At 49.5% G+C, this 18,958-nt stretch overlaps 1 protein-coding gene across 3 annotated transcripts in view; it reads left to right on the top strand.

The window, feature by feature from the left end:
• The first annotated feature begins 11,616 nt into the window (after positions 1 to 11,616).
• The window catches only part of ABCA5 (ATP binding cassette subfamily A member 5), a 31,893-nt gene continuing 24,551 nt past the window's right edge, over positions 11,617 to 18,958 (top strand). The window contains exons 1-7 of one of the 3 annotated variants that reach the window (XM_084491749.1): positions 11,617 to 11,873; positions 14,812 to 14,999; positions 15,474 to 15,587; positions 16,334 to 16,538; positions 17,668 to 17,826; positions 18,026 to 18,123; positions 18,467 to 18,696. In XM_084491749.1, the coding sequence (XP_084347875.1) occupies positions 15,483 to 15,587; positions 16,334 to 16,538; positions 17,668 to 17,826; positions 18,026 to 18,123; positions 18,467 to 18,696 (797 nt within the window). In that variant the 5' untranslated portion in view covers positions 11,617 to 11,873; positions 14,812 to 14,999; positions 15,474 to 15,482. Of the gene's footprint in view, positions 11,874 to 12,084; positions 12,188 to 14,557; positions 14,697 to 14,811; positions 15,000 to 15,473; positions 15,588 to 16,333; positions 16,539 to 17,667; positions 17,827 to 18,025; positions 18,124 to 18,466; positions 18,697 to 18,958 lie in introns of those variants that run through there. The other 2 variants (XM_084491747.1, XM_084491748.1) reach the window with 2 other exon arrangements.

Genomic DNA, 18,958 nt, shown 5'->3' with positions numbered 1-18,958 from the left:
GGGAGCCGGGGGGGGGGGGAAAGCAGAACGCGGAGGGGGGGGGGCGCGCATTGCGCTCGCGCGCCGCCGGCGGCCGCCGCGCAGCCTGCTGGGAGTTGTAGGTTTTTTTGGTAGTGCCCCCCCCCCGGTGTTTCGTTGCCTGCAGGGGGCGGCGCTGCGCTGCTGCGCGCACCCGCGGAGGCTGCGCGCGGAGATGAGGGGGGGGAAAGGGAGGGAAATGGGGGGAAATGGGGGGGATGTGGTGCTAAAGGGGGAAGGGGGGGGTTGGGGGAGGCGGTCGGGGGTGGAGTGGTGCGGTGGTAGGGCTGTGCTGGGGGTGGGTTTGTCTGAATTGAGGTGGGAGTGGGGAGGGGGTTGTGTGCGCTGCTCTGGTGGCGTCCCTGCTTGCACACCTGCGGGCATCCCTGCCTGAATGCCTGTCTGCACCCCTGTCTGCAGCTCTGCTTGCAGCTCTGCATGCATTCCTGCCTGCACCCCCACATGCATCCCTATCTGCACCTGTCTGCATCCCTGCTTGCATCTCAGACTGCACCTCTGCATGCACCCCTTGTATGCATCCCTGCCTGCACCCCTGCATTCATCCCTATCTGCACCTGTCTGCATCTCTGCTTGCATCTCTGCATGCATCCCTGCCTAAATCCCTGCTTTCATCCATGCGTGCACCCCTGCGCGCATCCCTTCTTTTATCCCTGCCTGTATCCATGTGTGCACGCTTGCCTTCAACCCCACATGCATCCCTGATTGCATTCCTGCTTGCATCCCTGCTTGCCCCTTGCATGCTTGCACGCCTTCACCCCTTGCATGCATCCCTGCTTTCAACCCTGAATGCATCCCTGCGTGCACACTTGCCTTCAGCCCCACATGCATCCCTGATTGCATCTCTGCGTGCGTTCCTGGCCTTCATCCCTGCCTGTACCCCTGCCTGCACCCTGCCTGGATCACCCTGCCTGCGTGCCCTGCCATTATTTGGTGCTCCCAGCCCAGTGCTGGCTGCAGGACACAGTTGCTGCTGGCACAATTTTGCCCTGGGAGTTACCGGGTGCAGGGAGAAGGCAGTGGCTGCTTAGCACAGGCACTTCCCAGGTGGATTCTCGGGCTGCTGTGGGACTGGGGAAATGCTCGGGGGTGAATGCAGTGGGGTGGCCAGAATGCAGGCAATGGGGGGTGAGGAGGTGGCACCAGCAGGGCCCTTGTAGGCAGCCCCATTGCCCCCTCCACATGCTGGGGTCAGGAGGGTGTTGCTGACCCCCTGCAGAACAGGAGATCCTATCGTGGTGTCCTGCTCACCACAATGAACACGAGAAATTGTGGTGGAAAAAATGCCCTGGAAAGAGCAAAAAATATGTGTTCCACTTTGTCCCCGTTGCTTTTAGATTTTAAGGCACCACCAGAGACAAACCTCTCGTCCCTGCGTTCGTACGGTGCCAGGGGCTCTGCACCGTTGTGCACAGCACGGCGGTGGCAGCGCAGCTGGTCTGAGGCACATCAGAAAGCATTAAGGATTTGTAGCCTTTTTGTCTTCTCCCCTTGCAGGCAAAGCAGATGCAGCGAGCGTGTCCCAAACCTACTGTGTTGTGGGTTTTTTTTTTTTGGAGGGCTCTAAGCCACGTGGGCCAGCTCAGGCCCTGTAGGCTCACAGGGAGGGGGGGATACCCCACTGTGCAACGAGGAACCCCGCTTGGAGAGACCCTAGGGAAATAAAAGCTCTTGGCCTTCCTAAAGCAGCCCTTAACAATAAATATTTCATTATGGGAACACTGGAACGGCAACAACAACATAAAACAACACCTAAGTGATAAGAAATGTGTGCTTTAAAAGTATTTCCAGCTGAATTAGTGGCATAGATGCTCGGTTATACCCAGCGAAATGCAGGTGGCAGAGGGGAGCCCCGAGGTGGGAAGCAGCACTGCCCCTTCTCCTGGGGGTTTTCCTAGGGCTGGGCAATGGGAATTGTTGCAGAGCTGTGTAGAGATTTTCAAACTCCTAAATCCTGCAGGCTGTGCCCGAATTCCCCTTGTCCCAAGCAGGATTCACCCTGCTCCTCTCCAGCAACAGGCCCAGGACCCCCAGCCCTTCTGTTCACACCATCTCCTCCGGTGTGCAGCGCTTGCGAGCTGTGGGTAGAGAAGAAGGCCTTTTGCCTTTTGAGGACTCGTTAAGTAATTTTTTAAGCACCACGGGAGCTGCTGGCTGCAGGTTTTGTTTACAGCAGGACGCCTCGATTTGCTGCGGAGCAATTAGTCCGGTGGAGCAGACGCCGAAGCAGAGCAGAGCAATCTGTTCTCCAGCGGCTGCAGACCCAGGAGCCACGGGGAGGCGACCGGAGAAGCCTTGTGCAAGGCTGCGCCTCTCAATACACCTAATTGCCTTCCCCAGGAGCATCACTTTAATCATCCTGTTGTGGCAATAAGCAGTGTCCTGCCGCCTGCATACCTGGGCAGTGACTTTTTGGAGAGCAGCTCCCAGCTGGGCTGCAGGACGCATGCAGGAGGTGGGGCGTTGCATTTATCAGGGTGACGAAGCCCCTGCAGCACCCGCTGTTGCTTCCCTGCCCGTGCTCCGCTGATGTGCAATGCCCATCCCTGGGATGCTCAAGCACCAAAACAATGGTAGCAAAAAGCCACGAAATCAAAGCTCCTGGAGAGAGATCAGCTCTCAGGGAAGTTCGTTGTATGATGGATCCACAAGGCTGCACGAAGAGATGTGATTTCCAAGCCTGGCCATAACTTCTCCTCCAGCACCGACTGTCTCTATGTCACCCTTTCAATTTTATGCATGGTTATGGCTTGTTTATTCCTCCCTTCAGCTTGCTCCCTCATTGCTAAGAGATGAATTTGCTGCAGAAAAGGAAAAAAAAAATGACAAACACGCCATGGTTTCAGGACACAACTGAAAATTCTCATCTCTGCACTTGTAAAGAGCCACTTTGCACTGAGGTACGGATTTGTTTTAGGCTTCCCAGCCCACGCTTTGATCAGGGTGATGGAAGGCACGCTGTGCCATGGGGTGTTTTGTCCAGGAAAAATACAATTAGAGGTTTTGTTTTCAGTGCTTGCAGGAATGATTGCTTGCAAATAATCTACAGGCCAAAAATGAATCCCAGCGCTGTGTCCACAAACAATGCAGGCTCGAGGAGCGTTGCTTCTTGGAGCCCTCCTGCTTTGCTCCTCCAGCATTTCTTTATCACCACGTTTCCATCTCAGCCACCTGGCTGTTTGGCATATGTTCCTCCCTGTGCCACAATCCTTCACTGCAGGTTGCTGCACCGAGCTCAGCAGGTGCAGATCCCGGCGCTGTGTGTGCTTTGTAACCACCGAGGCGCACACAATGCAGCACAGAGAGAAGCAACGTGGTGCCTGCAGCCCTGCTGAGCTCCTCATGCCAGGGCTTTTGGGCTCCAAATCATGCTCTGTACAGTGCCTCAGGGTGCAGAGGCACTGCTGCTATTGCCTAAACCCGGTGTATATTTTGGGTAATGACCTATGCATGGCAGGATAGAAGTCACAGTGCCTGGGAAGCGAGATCTTCCCAAACCAATATACTTTGTGTACGAAAGAATTGGGCAGGAGGAGCATGGCCAGGCAGCACCCACAGCAGGGAGATGTTGTGCTATCCTACCCTAGGCAATCCTCTCCCCTAGGCAGGATCTTGAGGATTTTGCAGTCATTTTTTGGCTGAGATCAACCCCAGCAGAGGTGATGGCACGAAGACAGGCGGACACCAGCTGGTTCCCTCCTGCTGCTGGGGCACAGCACGCACACCTCACCTCTCCTCCAGAGCACAGAAAGCATCGGTGCTGAGCAGGATGAGCACTCTGCTGGCCACAAGGCAGGCAGACGGGGCTGGGCTCACCTCCAGCAGGTGAATTTGCCCCAGGAGTTTCTCCAGGATGAGAGGGACCAGCTAGGCAGAAGGGGGCTCTGCGGGGACGGCTGGGGATGGAGCTCAAGGAAAAGCCAAGGCAAACAGCGGGTGCAGATGCTGAGGAGGAGAAAAATGCTTTACGAGCGAGGAGGTGAGAAACAATGAGGCGTCCTAAACACGGCTGCTTCTGGGAGCAGAGACCATCTGCTCCTCGTCCTGAATGGTGCTGGGCGATCGCCCCCGTTCTTTTGTTCCCCGATTTAAAGGGGATTGCAGGCTGGGAGTGCTGTGAAAGCCCAGCAGAGTTCCTGAGAGTTCAGCTCCGCCAGGGCTTTTGTTCTGCCTTGCCTCTGCTACTTTTTTCCTTGGTGTTTTCCCTTGCAGCCGCTTGCATGCCACGTGTTTTCCCACTTCGGATGGGTAGAAATGCAGCGGGACACCGCAGCCAGCAGCGTGCTGCCCCCGGGCAGGTGGGGAGCTCGGGGGGACACTGACCAGAGGGGCAATGACCAGAGGCTGAGGGCTTCACAGCTCATAAACGTGGCAGAGGCTGATATGCAAAACCTGCTTACAGCTTAGGAACTGAAGAAATAATGAAGTCTTAGAGGTATAACCCCTGCTGGATAAGAGCGAGGGGCTGAGCACACTTTTCCAAGCAAAATGAGGGCAGTGCTGGTCTCTTTTAGGCTAAAGAAGAGGGGTAGAGATTAAAATGCTCTATCTCAGACCACTAAGAGCCATGCCATGTGAGCCAGGTCAGATGTTTTACCATTATTTTTGAAAAACCGGAGGCTGATGACAAATTAAGCAGCCTCATACCACTGGAAATCAGTCAGCTGGGAGCTGCTTTTCCTTTGCATGCCGGTGTGGGTTTGGATGCTGCGAGTATTGCCTGTTTGTTTCCTCTTTGGACTCCCTCCTATCTGCACTCCATTTGTATGCATATTTTACATATATACAATTTATATACACATTAAATATACACATGTGTGTATGTAAAATAGCTCCTCCAATTACTTTGGTGAAGCAATTGACCAAAACGCATCCTTCGGGCACCTCGGAAGCACTCAGGGCAGCCCACAGCCCGTGCTTTGCTGGATTTGCAGGGCTGGCGCTGCTCCTGTGGGCACGTTGGGCACTGCCAGCTCTGCCAGGGGTCTTTAAATGTCTTTTGGGGTCATGCACAGCACTTTCAGGCTCAGTGGCGGTAAGATTTTGCAGTCGTTGTTTGGAGACCCGGCAGTGTGGGTGGGACAGGAGCAAGAAGCAAATCCAGACTTCCCTAAATTCTGCCCGGGCATGAACATCCAAACCTTTTGGTAAGGTTTAGGCCAGCACCACACACCCTGCACCCAGAGCAAGGAAGGAGCATTCAAAACGACCCCGTTAAGTTTGCTGCAAGACCAGGGTGCCCTGAGCTGCCCCAGAGGAGCCCCAGGGGCTGGCATTTGTCCCCATCCATCCTGGGCAGAGCCTCCAGGAGCTCACAGCAGCGGCTGTGTCACCACCTGCAGATGTGGCTGTGACCTTCGGCCTGGCGGTGGCTGTCCCCGTGTGTCACCTGCCTCGCTAATGCCCGGCTCGCTGACTTATCTGTGGCGTTTGTGGGGTTTTTCACCTTGTGGCACCGCTCTGCACTTTGGACTTTGTTTCTCGCTGCTTGTCCCTGATTCCTTCTTTCCGCCGGTCATGGAGGATGGCAAGAACTGAATTCTCAGGACTAATGTTTAAAACCTTACACCAAACTTTTTTTTTCTCCTTTTTTTTTTTTCTTTTTTTTTTTCTTTCTTTTTTCTTTTTCTTTCCTTTTTTCCTTTTTTTTCTTTTTTTTCTTTTGCTTTTTTTTTTTTTCCAGCAAAACAATTTGCAAGCTGTGTTCCTTCAAAAAAAAAAAAAAAAAAAAAAAAACACAAAGCCATGGCTCATTTTTCTGGGCCACTTGGAAGCCAAGGGGCACCCAGCAGCAGATGCAACACCGAGAGCATCTCGGTGTGCCTGCACACTCTCAGGGTGGGGATGCTCCCATTGCTTGGTGTGTGCAGCCCCCGCCACGCCAGGGTTTGGTGAGGTATTTTGTTAAACCTTTATTATATTTACGTAGTTCCCAGGGTAACATGGTCTGGAGGTAATTACTGGAGAGGGCTTTCCTCGTGAATATATCTGAGTAGCCTGTCAAAACCTGTGGTGGTGTTCTGTGCTCCTGTTTAACGTGGTACAGATTTGGATGTCTCACTGAACAGCTCACTGGGGGCTTGCACAGGCACTGGTAGTCCTGGTGGCCACCAGCCCCATGCTGTTTGCAGGGGCTTTGCCCTTAGGAATCATTTCAGTGCCCCAGCCCCATCTGCATGATGTTTCTGTCCACAGAAGCCAGTCTTGCCCATGGTCTGGCCTCAAATGTGGTCACCTGGTGATTTTTTGGTTGCAGGTGCAATGCACAGTGTCCCACCTAGCTGGGGTTTGGTAGGAAACCACCTGGAAACTCCCCGTGCTGAGGGTGCAAGGGAAGGAGAAGCCCAAATCCTTGGAGCCAGCAGCTCACGGCTCACTGGCAGCCAGGGAGAGGAAGGAGGAAGAGGCAAAAAAATGGCCTCCAAAAAAGAAAATGCAAAAAAATGTCTTCCAGCATGGTTGGATGAGGTTGAGCAGCTCCAAATGAAAGCAGTGCTAAACAAGGACAGGTAGAGACCTCTGTGTGAAGGGATGTTTTTACTGGGCTGGCAGCAGGAAGCATAATTTTATTTAAACAACATATAGAGAGAGTATGTTTTAATACAAAGTCAGCCAATGCTGTGCTTCCTAAAACAGGAAATTGCATTTTATAACCTGTGTGGCAAAAGTGACAGGAAGGGAACACACCTGGTGGTGGGCAGGCGTGGGCTGGCCACAGGCTGCCACACACCACAGCAGAGTTTGCCCTTGGGCATCCTCTGGATGAGAACTTATCATAATTCTGCTTGTTTGCAAAACTGATTTAAAATAGACATTTTAGTTCTTTTTTCTACAAACATGAGGTATCGTTCCTGACCAGAGTGAACAGCTTGGCTTTTTTTTTTTCAGAGGACTTCCCCTAAAAGTCTTTCCTGGGCTGAATGTCTCTGTGCCAAAACTTTGGCCAAGATTGCCACTTCTTTCATTAAATTTAATTTTGAACCACTTTGAATGTAGTTTAAAAAAAATGGATAAGGGCATTGAAATAAGATTTGTTTCGTATGTGGATGTCTTGCCTGCCATAAGCAAAACTGACTCAAAAAGAGTCAAAGCCATTTAATGAGCTGCAAAATGCTGCTGTTCTCAACAGCATTTTATCCCTTTTCTTTTCATGGGGATGAGCTGCTGCTGATACTGGCCTAGGCTTCACAACCGTGCCCTGCTGGTGAATATCGGAAAGGGCTTTGGTGGCCAAGAGCTGGAGGCTTTGGCAGTGGCAGAGCATCCTTCTCAGCTGTGTGCAGGTACAGCAGCTGCAGACGTGTAACAGGGAGTGCTGACGGAGGCTGGTGTTTGCACAGTTCAATTTTAGTCTCCTTACAGCTCACAGAACGAGGCAGCCCACTAAATTAGGTGCTCTGATTTACTGCTGAAGGGCTTCCCAGGCAGACAATCTGGGCTCTAGCACTAGATGATGCAAATGCATCATCTTTATGCTTATATGCAGGCTTATTGATGCAAGCACATCATTTCCAGTAAATATGGAGTGTATTTTCTGTCCTACAAGCAATTGCCTCTGCTCTGGGGGCTGGAACAACTGCTTACAGAAAAAACTGACTGCTGAGGATGTGCTCTGAGTTTAACCATTTACAGCAACCTGCCTGATTAATTAAACCCCCAGAATTCCAGCCAGGCTGCTTTTTTAACAGCTTTGCTTTGTTTCTATCCAGATGAAACAGAGCTGGGAGGCAGCTGCAGTTTCTGCATGCTGCCCTGCGGTCCCCAAAAAGCACGTGTGGAGCACGGAGGCTTTGTCCTCCCCAGCAGCACTAGGCACATGGGATGTGCTGGCTCCAAACAGAAGTGGGACACGATGGGGATCTCAGGTTTTGCACACAATTTGGTTCTAGCTGGCACAGTCTGTAGCAGAAATCCTTTGAGGAATTAGAAGAGCAGTTCTTCCAGCTTGCAGTGCGGGAGGAGCCTTTTGTTGGTCGGGAACATCTGTGCCTTCTCATTGCATGAGAAAACCAACCATGATCTACAGTATAATTTTATTTTTATTTTTATTAGTGCTTTCTGGAAAGTGAAGGCACTCTCAGCACAGCAAGGCCTCCCAGCAGCCGAGGTCCCGGTCCCCAAGTCCCTGCCGCAGGGGACAGGCACAAGCATACCGGGTGCATGAGCCAGCTCTGTGCAGGAGAAAATCGGCCTAAACATTAACAGGCAACAGGCAAGGAGCAAGACTCGAGTCAGCTCACAAGCAGGTGGTGAGTCCAAAGGAAAATGCAAACCAGAGCTCGGGTTTATCTGGGTTTGAATCTGAGCAGTTTCTGTGGTAGGCCTCTGCCTCTCAAAGGGCTCTGCAAAGCTTTGATAAAAAGAGAAGCAGTGAGGGAACAGCTGCTCACCTGACGGTTCTGCATCGCTGCACAAAATCATTTGAGCATTCCAGGTTGTTTTTTTTTTGCAAACTCTGCTGGCTGTGCAGAGCACTCAGGGCAGGCATGCTCCCTCCAGCCGTGACATAAACGCCACCGGGCACAGAAGGGACACGTCCACCAAGCTGAAACGAGAATGAGCTTCCAGCTCGGGCCATTTGTCTCAGATGCTGAACTCGTTCTTTTCTCTGAAAGCAGCACAGGAAGGGCTGGGTACAACTCCCCGCTGATTGCCAGTAATAAAACCTGCTCTGACGTGGGCATCTGCCTCCAGCCCTGCTCCGTGTCCAGGTGCAGCAGGCACCGTGCAGCCCTTCCGCCGGCAGGCTGAGCAGGGACATGACCCAAGTATTTACAAATGGTCCTTTGCAATTTTAACTCTTTTTTTTTTTTTTTTTTTTTTTTTTTTTTTCTTTTTCAATTACAGGCTGAGGCACTGCCTACTCAAAGAAAGGAAATTCGGTTACTTCGTGCTTCCTTTCCAAAACGCATTGTGCGCATTAGGACTGCAGAGCACTGCGCGGCCGTTTCCGTAACATCCCATGCACTCAATTCCCTGGGCGAGGGCCCGGTGGCCATGCACGGCTTTCTGCAATGCACAAGATCCTCCAAAAAGAAAGCAGAAGAGGTGTCTTTTGTGCCTGGCAGGGCAGTGGTGCCATTTGGTGTGCGCTGCATCAGCCTCGGAGCTCCCCGCATACGGGAGCCACGAGGATGGGAAAAAATTCCCACTGCTTCAGCACAAGCCAGCATGCATTTGTGTACAGAAAATAAAGAGGGGACAGTGGAAACACAGCCAAAATACTGAGTTCAGGTGGTCAACATGCCTTTAAAGATTGGAATTCTGCATTCCAAACTCAAACTCTGCTTATGCCGTGCAGGAACAGTGCAGGAGGAGCTGAGCACCAGCAATCATGCTGCCGTTATCCTCAGCGGGGCTGTGCTGGCCCCAGGTAGTGGCTTCTTTCTGCAGCACCCCGCTCAGCCTGTCCCCTCTGAACCTTCTGCTTCCCCAGGGACAGATACTGGAGGCTGAGGACAGACAGGCCAGAGGTGCAAAGACACGGTGGTGGAGCTGCCCCGCAGCCGAGGGCAGCAGTGAAGCGCACACCAAGCGTGGCCTCGGCACACCCCTGCTCATCTCCCCACCTTTTAGAGAAGCTCAGCTCAGGCTCACATCTGAATTATTTGTTGTTTTGCCTTTCATCATCAAACTCGTGTAATGTATTGTAAGCAACAACTCTTTCAACTGTAGCGTGTTTGCACTGAGCAGCAGGAAGAAACGTCCCAAGGTCTGAAACAAACCCATAAATGTTTCTGTCTGCTCCCTAACCCTTGTGTCTCCAGGTGTGAACTCACCTCTTGTTTGTCATGGACTGTTTTGTACTGATGGAGCGAGGCTGCTACAGAGGTAGAGCCTCACAGTTTGAAGTAAGCAGAAACTAATTTCCCTGTAAGAAAACAGAATTTGCACTGCCAAGCCTTTGCCCAGCCATTCGCGTGGTTTTGTTGCATGGTGCCACTACCTGGGTTTGGCTGCTTAGATCTTTCCCCCAGTCAAACAGATGGAAGTGCTTTCTTTTGTCTTCAAAGTTCTTTTGCTAAGAAGTAAAAGCTGGAGAGGTTGCTGGCGAGCTCTGTTTGCACTGAGCAGTGCCCGTCCCCACCTCAGATGCGGGCTCCCTTTGGTTTCGAACAAATTACATCACCCCTGCCTTTCTGCACCTATAAACGGAGATCGTATTTGGGGCATTCGAATGTACAGGGCTGTTGGAAAAATTAATTCGATAATGGTTTTAATGTGCTTTGAAGATGAAAAGCATTGCCCTACATCAGGTGGTAACTGCTCTCCGCAGGCTCTCTCCCCACTGTGCTTTGACTCCCTGGCATGGACATGGTCCTGGCTCCAGGGCTGTCTGGCTGCAGCAGCACCTGGTGCAACGCCTGGTGCAAGTGGTGTCCCCTCTCTGAACACAAAATATATTGCAGGGGATTATCTTCACGTGTGTTAGAGCCCAGGAGCTCCAAATTCTGCAGCTAGAACATAAATATGAGCAGTTAAAACTCTTCAAGCATAAAAAGAGACCACAACAAACATCAAAGTGACCAGAAGAATTTAGCTCCAGCCAGGCTTCTTTGCTATTTAATGCTAGTTGGATGACGATAACAAGTTTGCTTTTGTTTTTATTTTTTTTTTTTATTGAAGCTCCAGTTATGCCAGTGCATTTACTCAGTATTCATTAAGCAAAACGAAAGGGCATTTTTTAAATTAGATTGCTTGTATCTACTGCTCTTTGTTAAGGTGGAAACAAGAAGAAAAAATATTTCCAGTTAAAGCCTTTCTGATAGCTACTTTTTTTTTCTTTTCCTATTTTTTTTTTTCCTAAGGGATTGCTAGCATAGAGATCAGGCAGAATTTGATCATTTTGTACGTGTGAGGTATCCCAAAAAGCCTGGACCCAGTGCTGCCCAGCCCAGAACCACACTGCTCTCAGAGGACACCTGGTGGAAGCAGCCTCCTCCTCCCCCCAAAAACAGCTCCCTAAAACCAGCTCCCCAAAACCAGCCCATAGGATTTCTGCTGCTCTGGGGCTGGCGGCAGCAGGGAGCAGTGGGGAGGTGGGGAGAGGTGCCAGAAGTCCAGGGGGAACGTGACAGGGAGCAAAATCTGCAGAAGGCACATGATGAGTTGTGAATATTCCCAGACAGAGCAGGTAAAAGTGTGAATGCAAAGGATTCTGCATGGCCATGTTAGCCACACCTGTAAACCAAGCTTTCCGCTTAAATACGGCACTTTGAGACCTTCTTTCTTCTTGTGGACACAGATGCAGACTCCAGATCTGTTTTCCAAGTAGAAATGTTGAGCCCGTGCTGTCATTACACTGCTGCACTTCAGTGCAGGCGTGCAAGATGCTTGTGCAGCTCCTCAGGTGCACAAACCCAGTTCAGGCAGAGGTTTCCAAGCACTGTCTCCAAACATCACCCACCCAATGCCGTGCTCTCCCGGGGGAGAGGCTGCTGCCTGCAGCCGGTGCGTGCTGGAGCACCGGGAGCTGCATGCACACAGCATCCCTGCTGCAGCTCTCCGCAACACCTCTGCCTTCCCTTTTTCAGCAGATCTGGGAACTAGGCGGCAGATCGCTCTCACCGTGCTTGGATTGTCCAGATCTCAGCATTTTGGATCTCCGAGCATCCCGTTGGGCAGCACACGGCTGGGCATGGGCTAAGGCCTGGCCCGAGGCTGACAAGAGCGCTCACTGCAGAGGGAAGGACTCAGTGGGAGCCATCACGTGCCAGCGAGCCACGACGGGCAACGACACCCAGCCAGAACTCAGCGTTTGCATCCAGGGCAGCGCTTCCAATGCTTTAATTCCATTTTTGATAAGGCGAGTAAGCAGTGGAGATCCCCCCAAGCAGGTAGGCAGCAGCAGCACGGAATCAATCACGGCGGCTCCCTCTCGCCCCTAAACCCCCGGGGCACGCTGAGGACCCCCCGACACCTTCCAGCACCCCATTTTTTGGGGCTCTTCCCCGCCTAGGGCGGCTGCTGGAGGGGCTCCCCTGGGACCCCCCGGGGATGCGCGGCCGGGAGGCTCCGCTCCGCCCCGCTCCGCCCCGGGGCGGCGGCTACGGCACGGCACGGACCGGCCCCGAGCTGCGGCCCCGCTGCAAACGCGGCGTTCCCGAGCCGATCCGGGCCGAGCCGAGCCGGGTCGAACCGGGCCGAGGCGGTGAGTGCCGGGGGGAGCGGGCACCCCCGCTGCGGGTGGAGATGGGGGCTGCACCGGGGGAGCGACCGCCGAGGTGGGGAGGGGGTATAACAAGGGGAGGGAGGGAGGGGGAAAAAGGAAAAAGGAAAAAAAAAATAAAAGGGAAAGGGGAAAACGGAGAAAAAAAAAAAAAAAAAAAAAGGAGAAAAAAAAAAAAAGAAAAAAGGAAAAAAAATAAAAAAAAAAGGAAGGAAGAGGAGGAGTTTTGCTGCACCTGTGCGCGTCATCGCTGTCTAGTAAATGCTTCGGCGTGTTTATTTCACTATGCATTTTTTCGTTGTGCCTTGTGTATTTCATGGCACGCCGTGTATTGCGTTCTGCATTTGGTCGTGACACGAGAGACCCGCTCTGCAAGGGGCCGGGGGGGGCCGGACCCCCGCAGGCAGCGCCCCCCGAGCGGGGCCGTGCGCTGCGGTGTAGGGTGGGGGGGGTGTTTGGGGTCTAACCCGAGAAACAGCTGCTTCCTTTGGGCTTCGGGTGAGGAAGGAAATTCAGCCTTTTTTTATTATTATTTTTAATAAGCATAAATTTAGCATTTAGCTGAAATAACGTTAAGACCAGTAAAGAGCACATCTGGAGTTTTTCTTAAGTATCATTTAAGGTATTGTCTTCTTTCAACAAGATCTGTAATCTAGTGCTCTTGTCTTTCTGCAGGTATTGCTGTTCAGGGATAGATTTTGTTTTCCTGGAGCCACAGTTCATTTGGCTGAGGCTCCTATGGTTTTATTTAAAAAAAAATACAGGTGTGCCATGCAGCAATAAAGCATATATAGGTTGACCCTTAAAACCTTAAAGAGAATTATGAGGTTGATGTCCAGGGAGGAGAGGGAATCCTTCCTAACTATTAGCTGATCGTCCTTTTTTCCCCTGTAAGAAGCACAAGCATCTGCAGTGTAGAATTAAAGTATGGATGCAGTAATTTCCTTGAGATGCCCACGAGTTGTGTTTCAGCCGCTGCTCCTATCAGCGCAAGGCCACAGGGAAGTGGCTAAATTGATGGGGACATTTGCAGGTTAAGAATCTTTTCATTTTGTCTATTGCACTTACTCAAATAAATGTCTTGGCAGCCTTTCTCTTTTCCTATTCAGCCGATGTGTTCGTTTTCCTGGCCTGGACTTTTTGGGGAGGCTTTATCACCCAGCTGTGGTTCTTCACTGTTCAAGTGCTAGTTCCTCAGCGCTCTCAATAGTGTGCTATGTAGCCTCACCAGCTTCTTTGGAGATGGCAGATGTAGTATCAAGAAATGAATTAGCATTTTTAAAACGACTCTCCCTCTAACCTAAGCGATGTAAATTGAAGGATGGAAGCGTTCCAATGAAGATGTGGAATTGCTGTTGTTGGTTGTGTTTTTTTTTTATTGGTTGGGGTTCTCTTTTTTTTTATTGATGGATAGAAAATAATTAAAGAAGCAGCAAATGGCCTCAGTGATTGAATTTGATTAAATCAGCCCTGTCAGTTTTCTGTATTTCATTATAAATAGTGAAGTGGGACCGAGGGAAGGGTTCGCTGCTTTAATGCAGCCGCATAGCATTGAGTAAGGACCTCAGTGGAGCTTCTCCTCTTGTAAGTGCTCTTGAAATCTGCTCCTGAGAGCAAACAGTGGAAGTCCAGGCACTTAACAAAGAGTGTTGCGAGCAGAGGGAAGAAGCACTTTGGTTTTTATGACCTATATGCGACAGCTGCTCTTCTGGATTGTTTCTACATGTCTCCGCCACCATTTTGCATCGTTTTTTGGTTGAAGGTATCTAGAGATGCTGTATGCAATCTCCCACAAGAATTAGTTATTAGCATAAGTTGGTATTTAAGCACTTCATTTTTTAAAAAAATCAAAGAAACATTAATTTTTAAAGTAGGTTCCCTGGGCTTTTACTGGAAGCACTTGAGGCAGTAGCGGGCTCCCTTCCAAGGCATCGGTTTCAGCGCTGTGCCGGCGGCTCTCCTGTGGGTCCTTGAGCCTCTGGTGCCTGCTACAGCCACGGCCCAAATCCCACTGCTGCAGCCCACCTGCACCAAGCCCAAGGAGGGGGCACACAGTGACTTTAGTGGCAATAGCTGGCTTTACCCCTCTTTTCTTATCGGATATACGTGCGCCGATACTGCTGTCCGTGTATGTGCAGTTTGCTCAGAGTGTTTCAAGCTGAGCTGATGGCAGCGGTGCTGACATCTGAGCAACCTCATGTGTTTCTTCAGTTAGATGAGGCCAGCACTCCAAAAATAGATTTCCATATTAATATGCTGCTGAGGGAGGAAGCTTAAACTGTGTGTTGTCTAAAAGATAACAGAGAAAGTATGTCCTGCTACGGAGCTCCCAGCGTGCAGTCACCAAAAACAGGAGTCTGCTTGTTGGAGAAGCGTTAGTAACTAAAAAGCCTGGAATGCAGATAAATTCTTAAAATTTAAGACTATGTTTTGGGTCAAATGTTGAGAAAAGATGTAGTCGCTCCCCTGTGGCTTGTAGGCATTGCAGCAGGTGGGACACGTGGAGCTGGAAGTGGTGGTGACAGCTCAGTCATCAGGCCCGGTGGAACCCTGCACCCATCCTGCTGTTGGTGCCGAGCAGCTCACGACTGTATTTCCACCTGCAGGTGAGGAGATGGAGAGGGACGTGCACGGAACCGTGACCCCGAGCCGCTGACAGCAGCCTGCTGGGGGTAAAGGCAGCTGCTCACCAGCTACATTGTGGTGGAAGGGGAAGAGCAACTTCAGTTGTCTTCAGTTTTTCCAAAAGCTCCCGTTCAGCACCAGTGCAGCGTGCAGCTGGCCTAATGAAAAGGTAAATCAGGAGAATAAGTAGTGCTGGATCCGCTCCAGAAGTAAAAGGGGTTGCTCGTGGTAAATTGAACAGTTATCCTGGGGTGAGGTGTCTTGTTTTTTGATGCGTCGGTCTGGCTGGCTGCCCTCAGCTCTTGGACACGAGAATTATGTTCCGAGATAAGTACTTTTGTTTTTAATTTGTATGTAATAAAACAAAAATAAGCCCGGGTTGGCTTGGATCCCATCAGCTTGTGTAGAGCTGACCCTGCCTTTGGGTGGGGATTGCTCAGATGGCACCCCGATGTCTCCCCCAGCCAATGTGCCCAGCTCTCTTGTTGGAAATGAATACTATCAATTTCTTGACACAGCAGGCATCTAACATACACACAAGTGGACGTTTCTAGAGATACTAAATGATGCAGCTGCCTGGCTTTTGCTTTTTAAATTATCTTGTTAATTCATGTTGTTTTTTTTTTTTAATTTTTTTTTTAAGACTTGAAAAATGGCGCCAGATGCTCCGAGAGAAGCAGGGGTATGGAGGCAAACCAGAGCTCTCTTGTTCAAGAACTGGCTTGTTAAATGTAGGACAAAGAAAAGCAGCGTTCAGGTGAGCGGGGTGCTGGCTGGCTGCTGGCTGCCTGTCTGTGGTTATTCGGCACTGAAGTGGTTCCTGTGTTGAGGGCAACACTCACTTTTATTACAATACTTCTGAAGCTTCGTGGTTTGCTCTGAGTTTTGGTTGAAATAGGCTTTTTCATAAAAAAATTCATGATCCTTTGGCTGGTTATTTGTCCCAAAAATATAAGGCATTATGCAGAATATGTCCTTGTATTAATAATGCAATCTCACTGCATTTTCAAAAACATTTTCACCCTTCCTAGAGATCAGAACTGGCCAGGGTAGCAGGACCTCTCCAGAAGATTTTTCTGTTGTAACTGTTTAGCCATGTGCACAGGTGATGTGTACGAGTTTTGAGGTGAACAAGAGTCAGTCGAATGCTTGACTAATTGTTTAATGGATTGTGGGTTGTTTTGTTTCTTTCCAAAGAGCATAAGCCTGCTGATATTTGAAGCATGCAGAATTATCCCTTTGTATCATAAAATGGTTTCTCAAGTTACCAATGCATGCGATTAAAATCCTGCTTCAGTGCCAGAGAAGGATTTGGCATTGAAATCACTGTTACACTGAGGACATTCAGGGAACTTTTCGAGAACGTTCAGGAAACTTTACAGTCAAGTAATTAAGCTCACAGTCTGTTGTCTAAGCTTTGTGTAACTCGGACAAATTGTTGGTGATTCTTGTTTCTACGCCTGCTCTTGGAAGTTTTAATTCGTCTCTTCCTTCTCGGTGCAGGAGATCCTTTTCCCACTCTTCTTCTTGTTTTGGCTCATTCTGATGAGCATGATGCATCCGCACAGGAAGTATGGCGAGATCTCCAACACCAACCTCGGTACTCTGGACACCTCCATGCTGGTGAATTTTGTCGTTGGATACACGCCGCCCACCAGAATGGCACGAGAAATCATGAAGAAGGTGGCTTTCGATAACTTCGAAGACGGTACTCGGAACTAAGCAGTTGTTTTTAGTTGTTTTTTTCTGAATATATCTCATGCTGTGGCTTGTGTTTAGAGAAGGAGCTTGCTCTTGCTGCTTGCTAATGATAAGATAAAAAGTGTTGCTTTTCCGTCACAGAGAGAGAACAGACTGTGAAGGCAGTTTTTGCTTGGTTGGCAAATATTCTGGCACTGCCTCCTGAAAGTGGTTCCCATCCTCCTGTTGCAGACAATAAGTGTTTTATAGCTACAAAAAAGGGTTTCAGAGGGCCCAAATGCAGGGCGCAAAAAGCCCTTGAACCACCCTAGGGTTGGTTACACCTGCCTGTGCCATCCCAGTGCAAATTCAGGAGATAATGCTCTTCTGCAGATATTTTAGGTTGAGTTTTCTATCCCGTAGCTATCAAAACAACTTTTTTTTTTTTTTAATGACAATTCCAATTAACACTCTCACCTTTTCTTTTGAAAAGTACAGATTTATGTGTGTATATATATATATATATTTAAAGTGCTTTGTACAGCTGGCACATCTAGTCGGAACTGATACATCCCAAACCATTCTGATGCATTTTTAGTTTGGTATCTTTCAATCTCTTCCTGGTTGTATTCGCACTTCAAAGGTACCGCTGAGAAGCCGCACAGCCTGATGCCTGTGTTTCATTACGGGTATCCTCGTCTGCTTTCTGCCTTTGCAGTCCATTTCCCTTAAAAACTGTGGCTGTGCTTGGCATGCAGAGAGCTGCAGTTCTCAGCTGAAGGTGGTGGCAGAATACCCTCTTGTCTTGCACATAACCCTATGTCCCAATTAATCTGCCCTTCTTGAAACACGGTGGTGCCTGAGGACAAGAAAGGATTGGGGGGGAAAACTCGGGGACGTTCAAAAGTGGAATTCGTATTTTCCTTTGAATTGCCTACCCCACTACTGAGCTACAGTCTTGCATGTTCCTGTTCAGGAAAATTCTTCCTTTACAAAAAATTCTTCCTTTACAAAAATACAGTTCTATATATATCCCAAACCAAATAAATCATTAATGATTAGCATGGCTTTTTTTTTTTAAATAAACAGCGTTGCACAGTTTTTCTTCCTGTTGCACCGTTACCTAAGTCAACACGATAATTTCTTCCACCTCACAGGCATCATCACGGAGGAATATTTAAGCGAAGAGGAGCTGCAGGAGGCCAGTGCTTTCAAACCCTCGAACTTTGTGGGCGTCGTGTTCAACGATGCCATGTCCTACCAGCTGAGGTTCCCCGATACAGTGGCTATGACTTCTGTGTACACGGAATCGAGAGGTAAACATGCCGCCCTTACATGTACTCCATAAGGGGATGAACTTGAAAATCAGACTCTTTTTTTCTGTGGGCTTGATGGTGTGTGTGTATGTCATGTTTTGGAAGTTGTTCCCACCTCTTACAAGGTGCGGCCTCAAGCTGCACCATCTTTATGTTGGGGCTGGGGCTTGCTCTTCAAAACACCTTGCTTATTCTGCAGCCAGTTGCTCCAACCTGCGGAAGGGTTGCGAATCGGTGACGTACTGGAGCTCAGGATTTACAGCTCTGCAAGCCTGCATCGATGCAGCGATTATACAGGTCAGTCCGAACAAATAAAGCAACGAAACCACTGAGGTTCGGCTCCATGAGCTGCCAGGTTCTGGGTGGTTTTGTGACGTTGTATATTAACTGTACAATGCCATACCGAAAATCAGCTTGAATCCAATGAGCTGGCAGACTGCTTCACGTGTTTTGCCATATTTTGTACAGAAATGTTCTTGCCCAGCTGAATCACACCGACATTCGTCCTTGTGTCCAGATGAGCCCAATGCATCAGGGCAGGCATTAACTGCAGGGCTCGGCGGCAGGCACCTGTGAGTGCCTTAGAGCAGGGCTGTGAAACCAGCCACAGCATTAAAACAGCTTTTCCTTTTCCTCGCAGTTGAGGACCAATCAATCCGTTTGGGAACAGCTCGAACTGACGAGAGCAACGGTTATGGGAGAGGCGGCGGTGGTGGAAATCGACAACTTTCCTCGCGCCATCATTTTAATTTACCTAGTAATTGCTTTCTCGCCATTTGGATATTATTTGGCAATTCATATTGTGGCAGAAAAGGAGAGGAAGCTAAAGGAATTCTTAAAAATATTGGGACTTCACGATACTGCTTTTTGGTACGTGAGTGTTTGGTATAGCCCATTCTTTAGAGAAGAATTATAAAATAAAATAACACTTCACAGTAAAGCTCTGCTATCCTATCCTCAGTTTACCAATTATATTCACTTAATCAAATTAATATTGCAGCAGCCTAAAGGTGAGGTGCTCTGCAAAGTCTAACATAGAGATACGGTATCATAAAAACAGGAATGTTTCAGTCAATAAATACCAGAGTAATGCTGCTGCATTTATCCATACCAAGTAGTGCCAGATTTGGAG

This window comes from Aythya ferina, assembly GCF_964211825.1.
Source record: "Aythya ferina genome assembly, chromosome: 18".
Taxonomy (NCBI): domain Eukaryota; kingdom Metazoa; phylum Chordata; class Aves; order Anseriformes; family Anatidae; genus Aythya; species Aythya ferina.
Note: the sequence above shows the minus strand (reverse complement) of the source record. Positions and strands in the feature narration are given on the sequence as shown.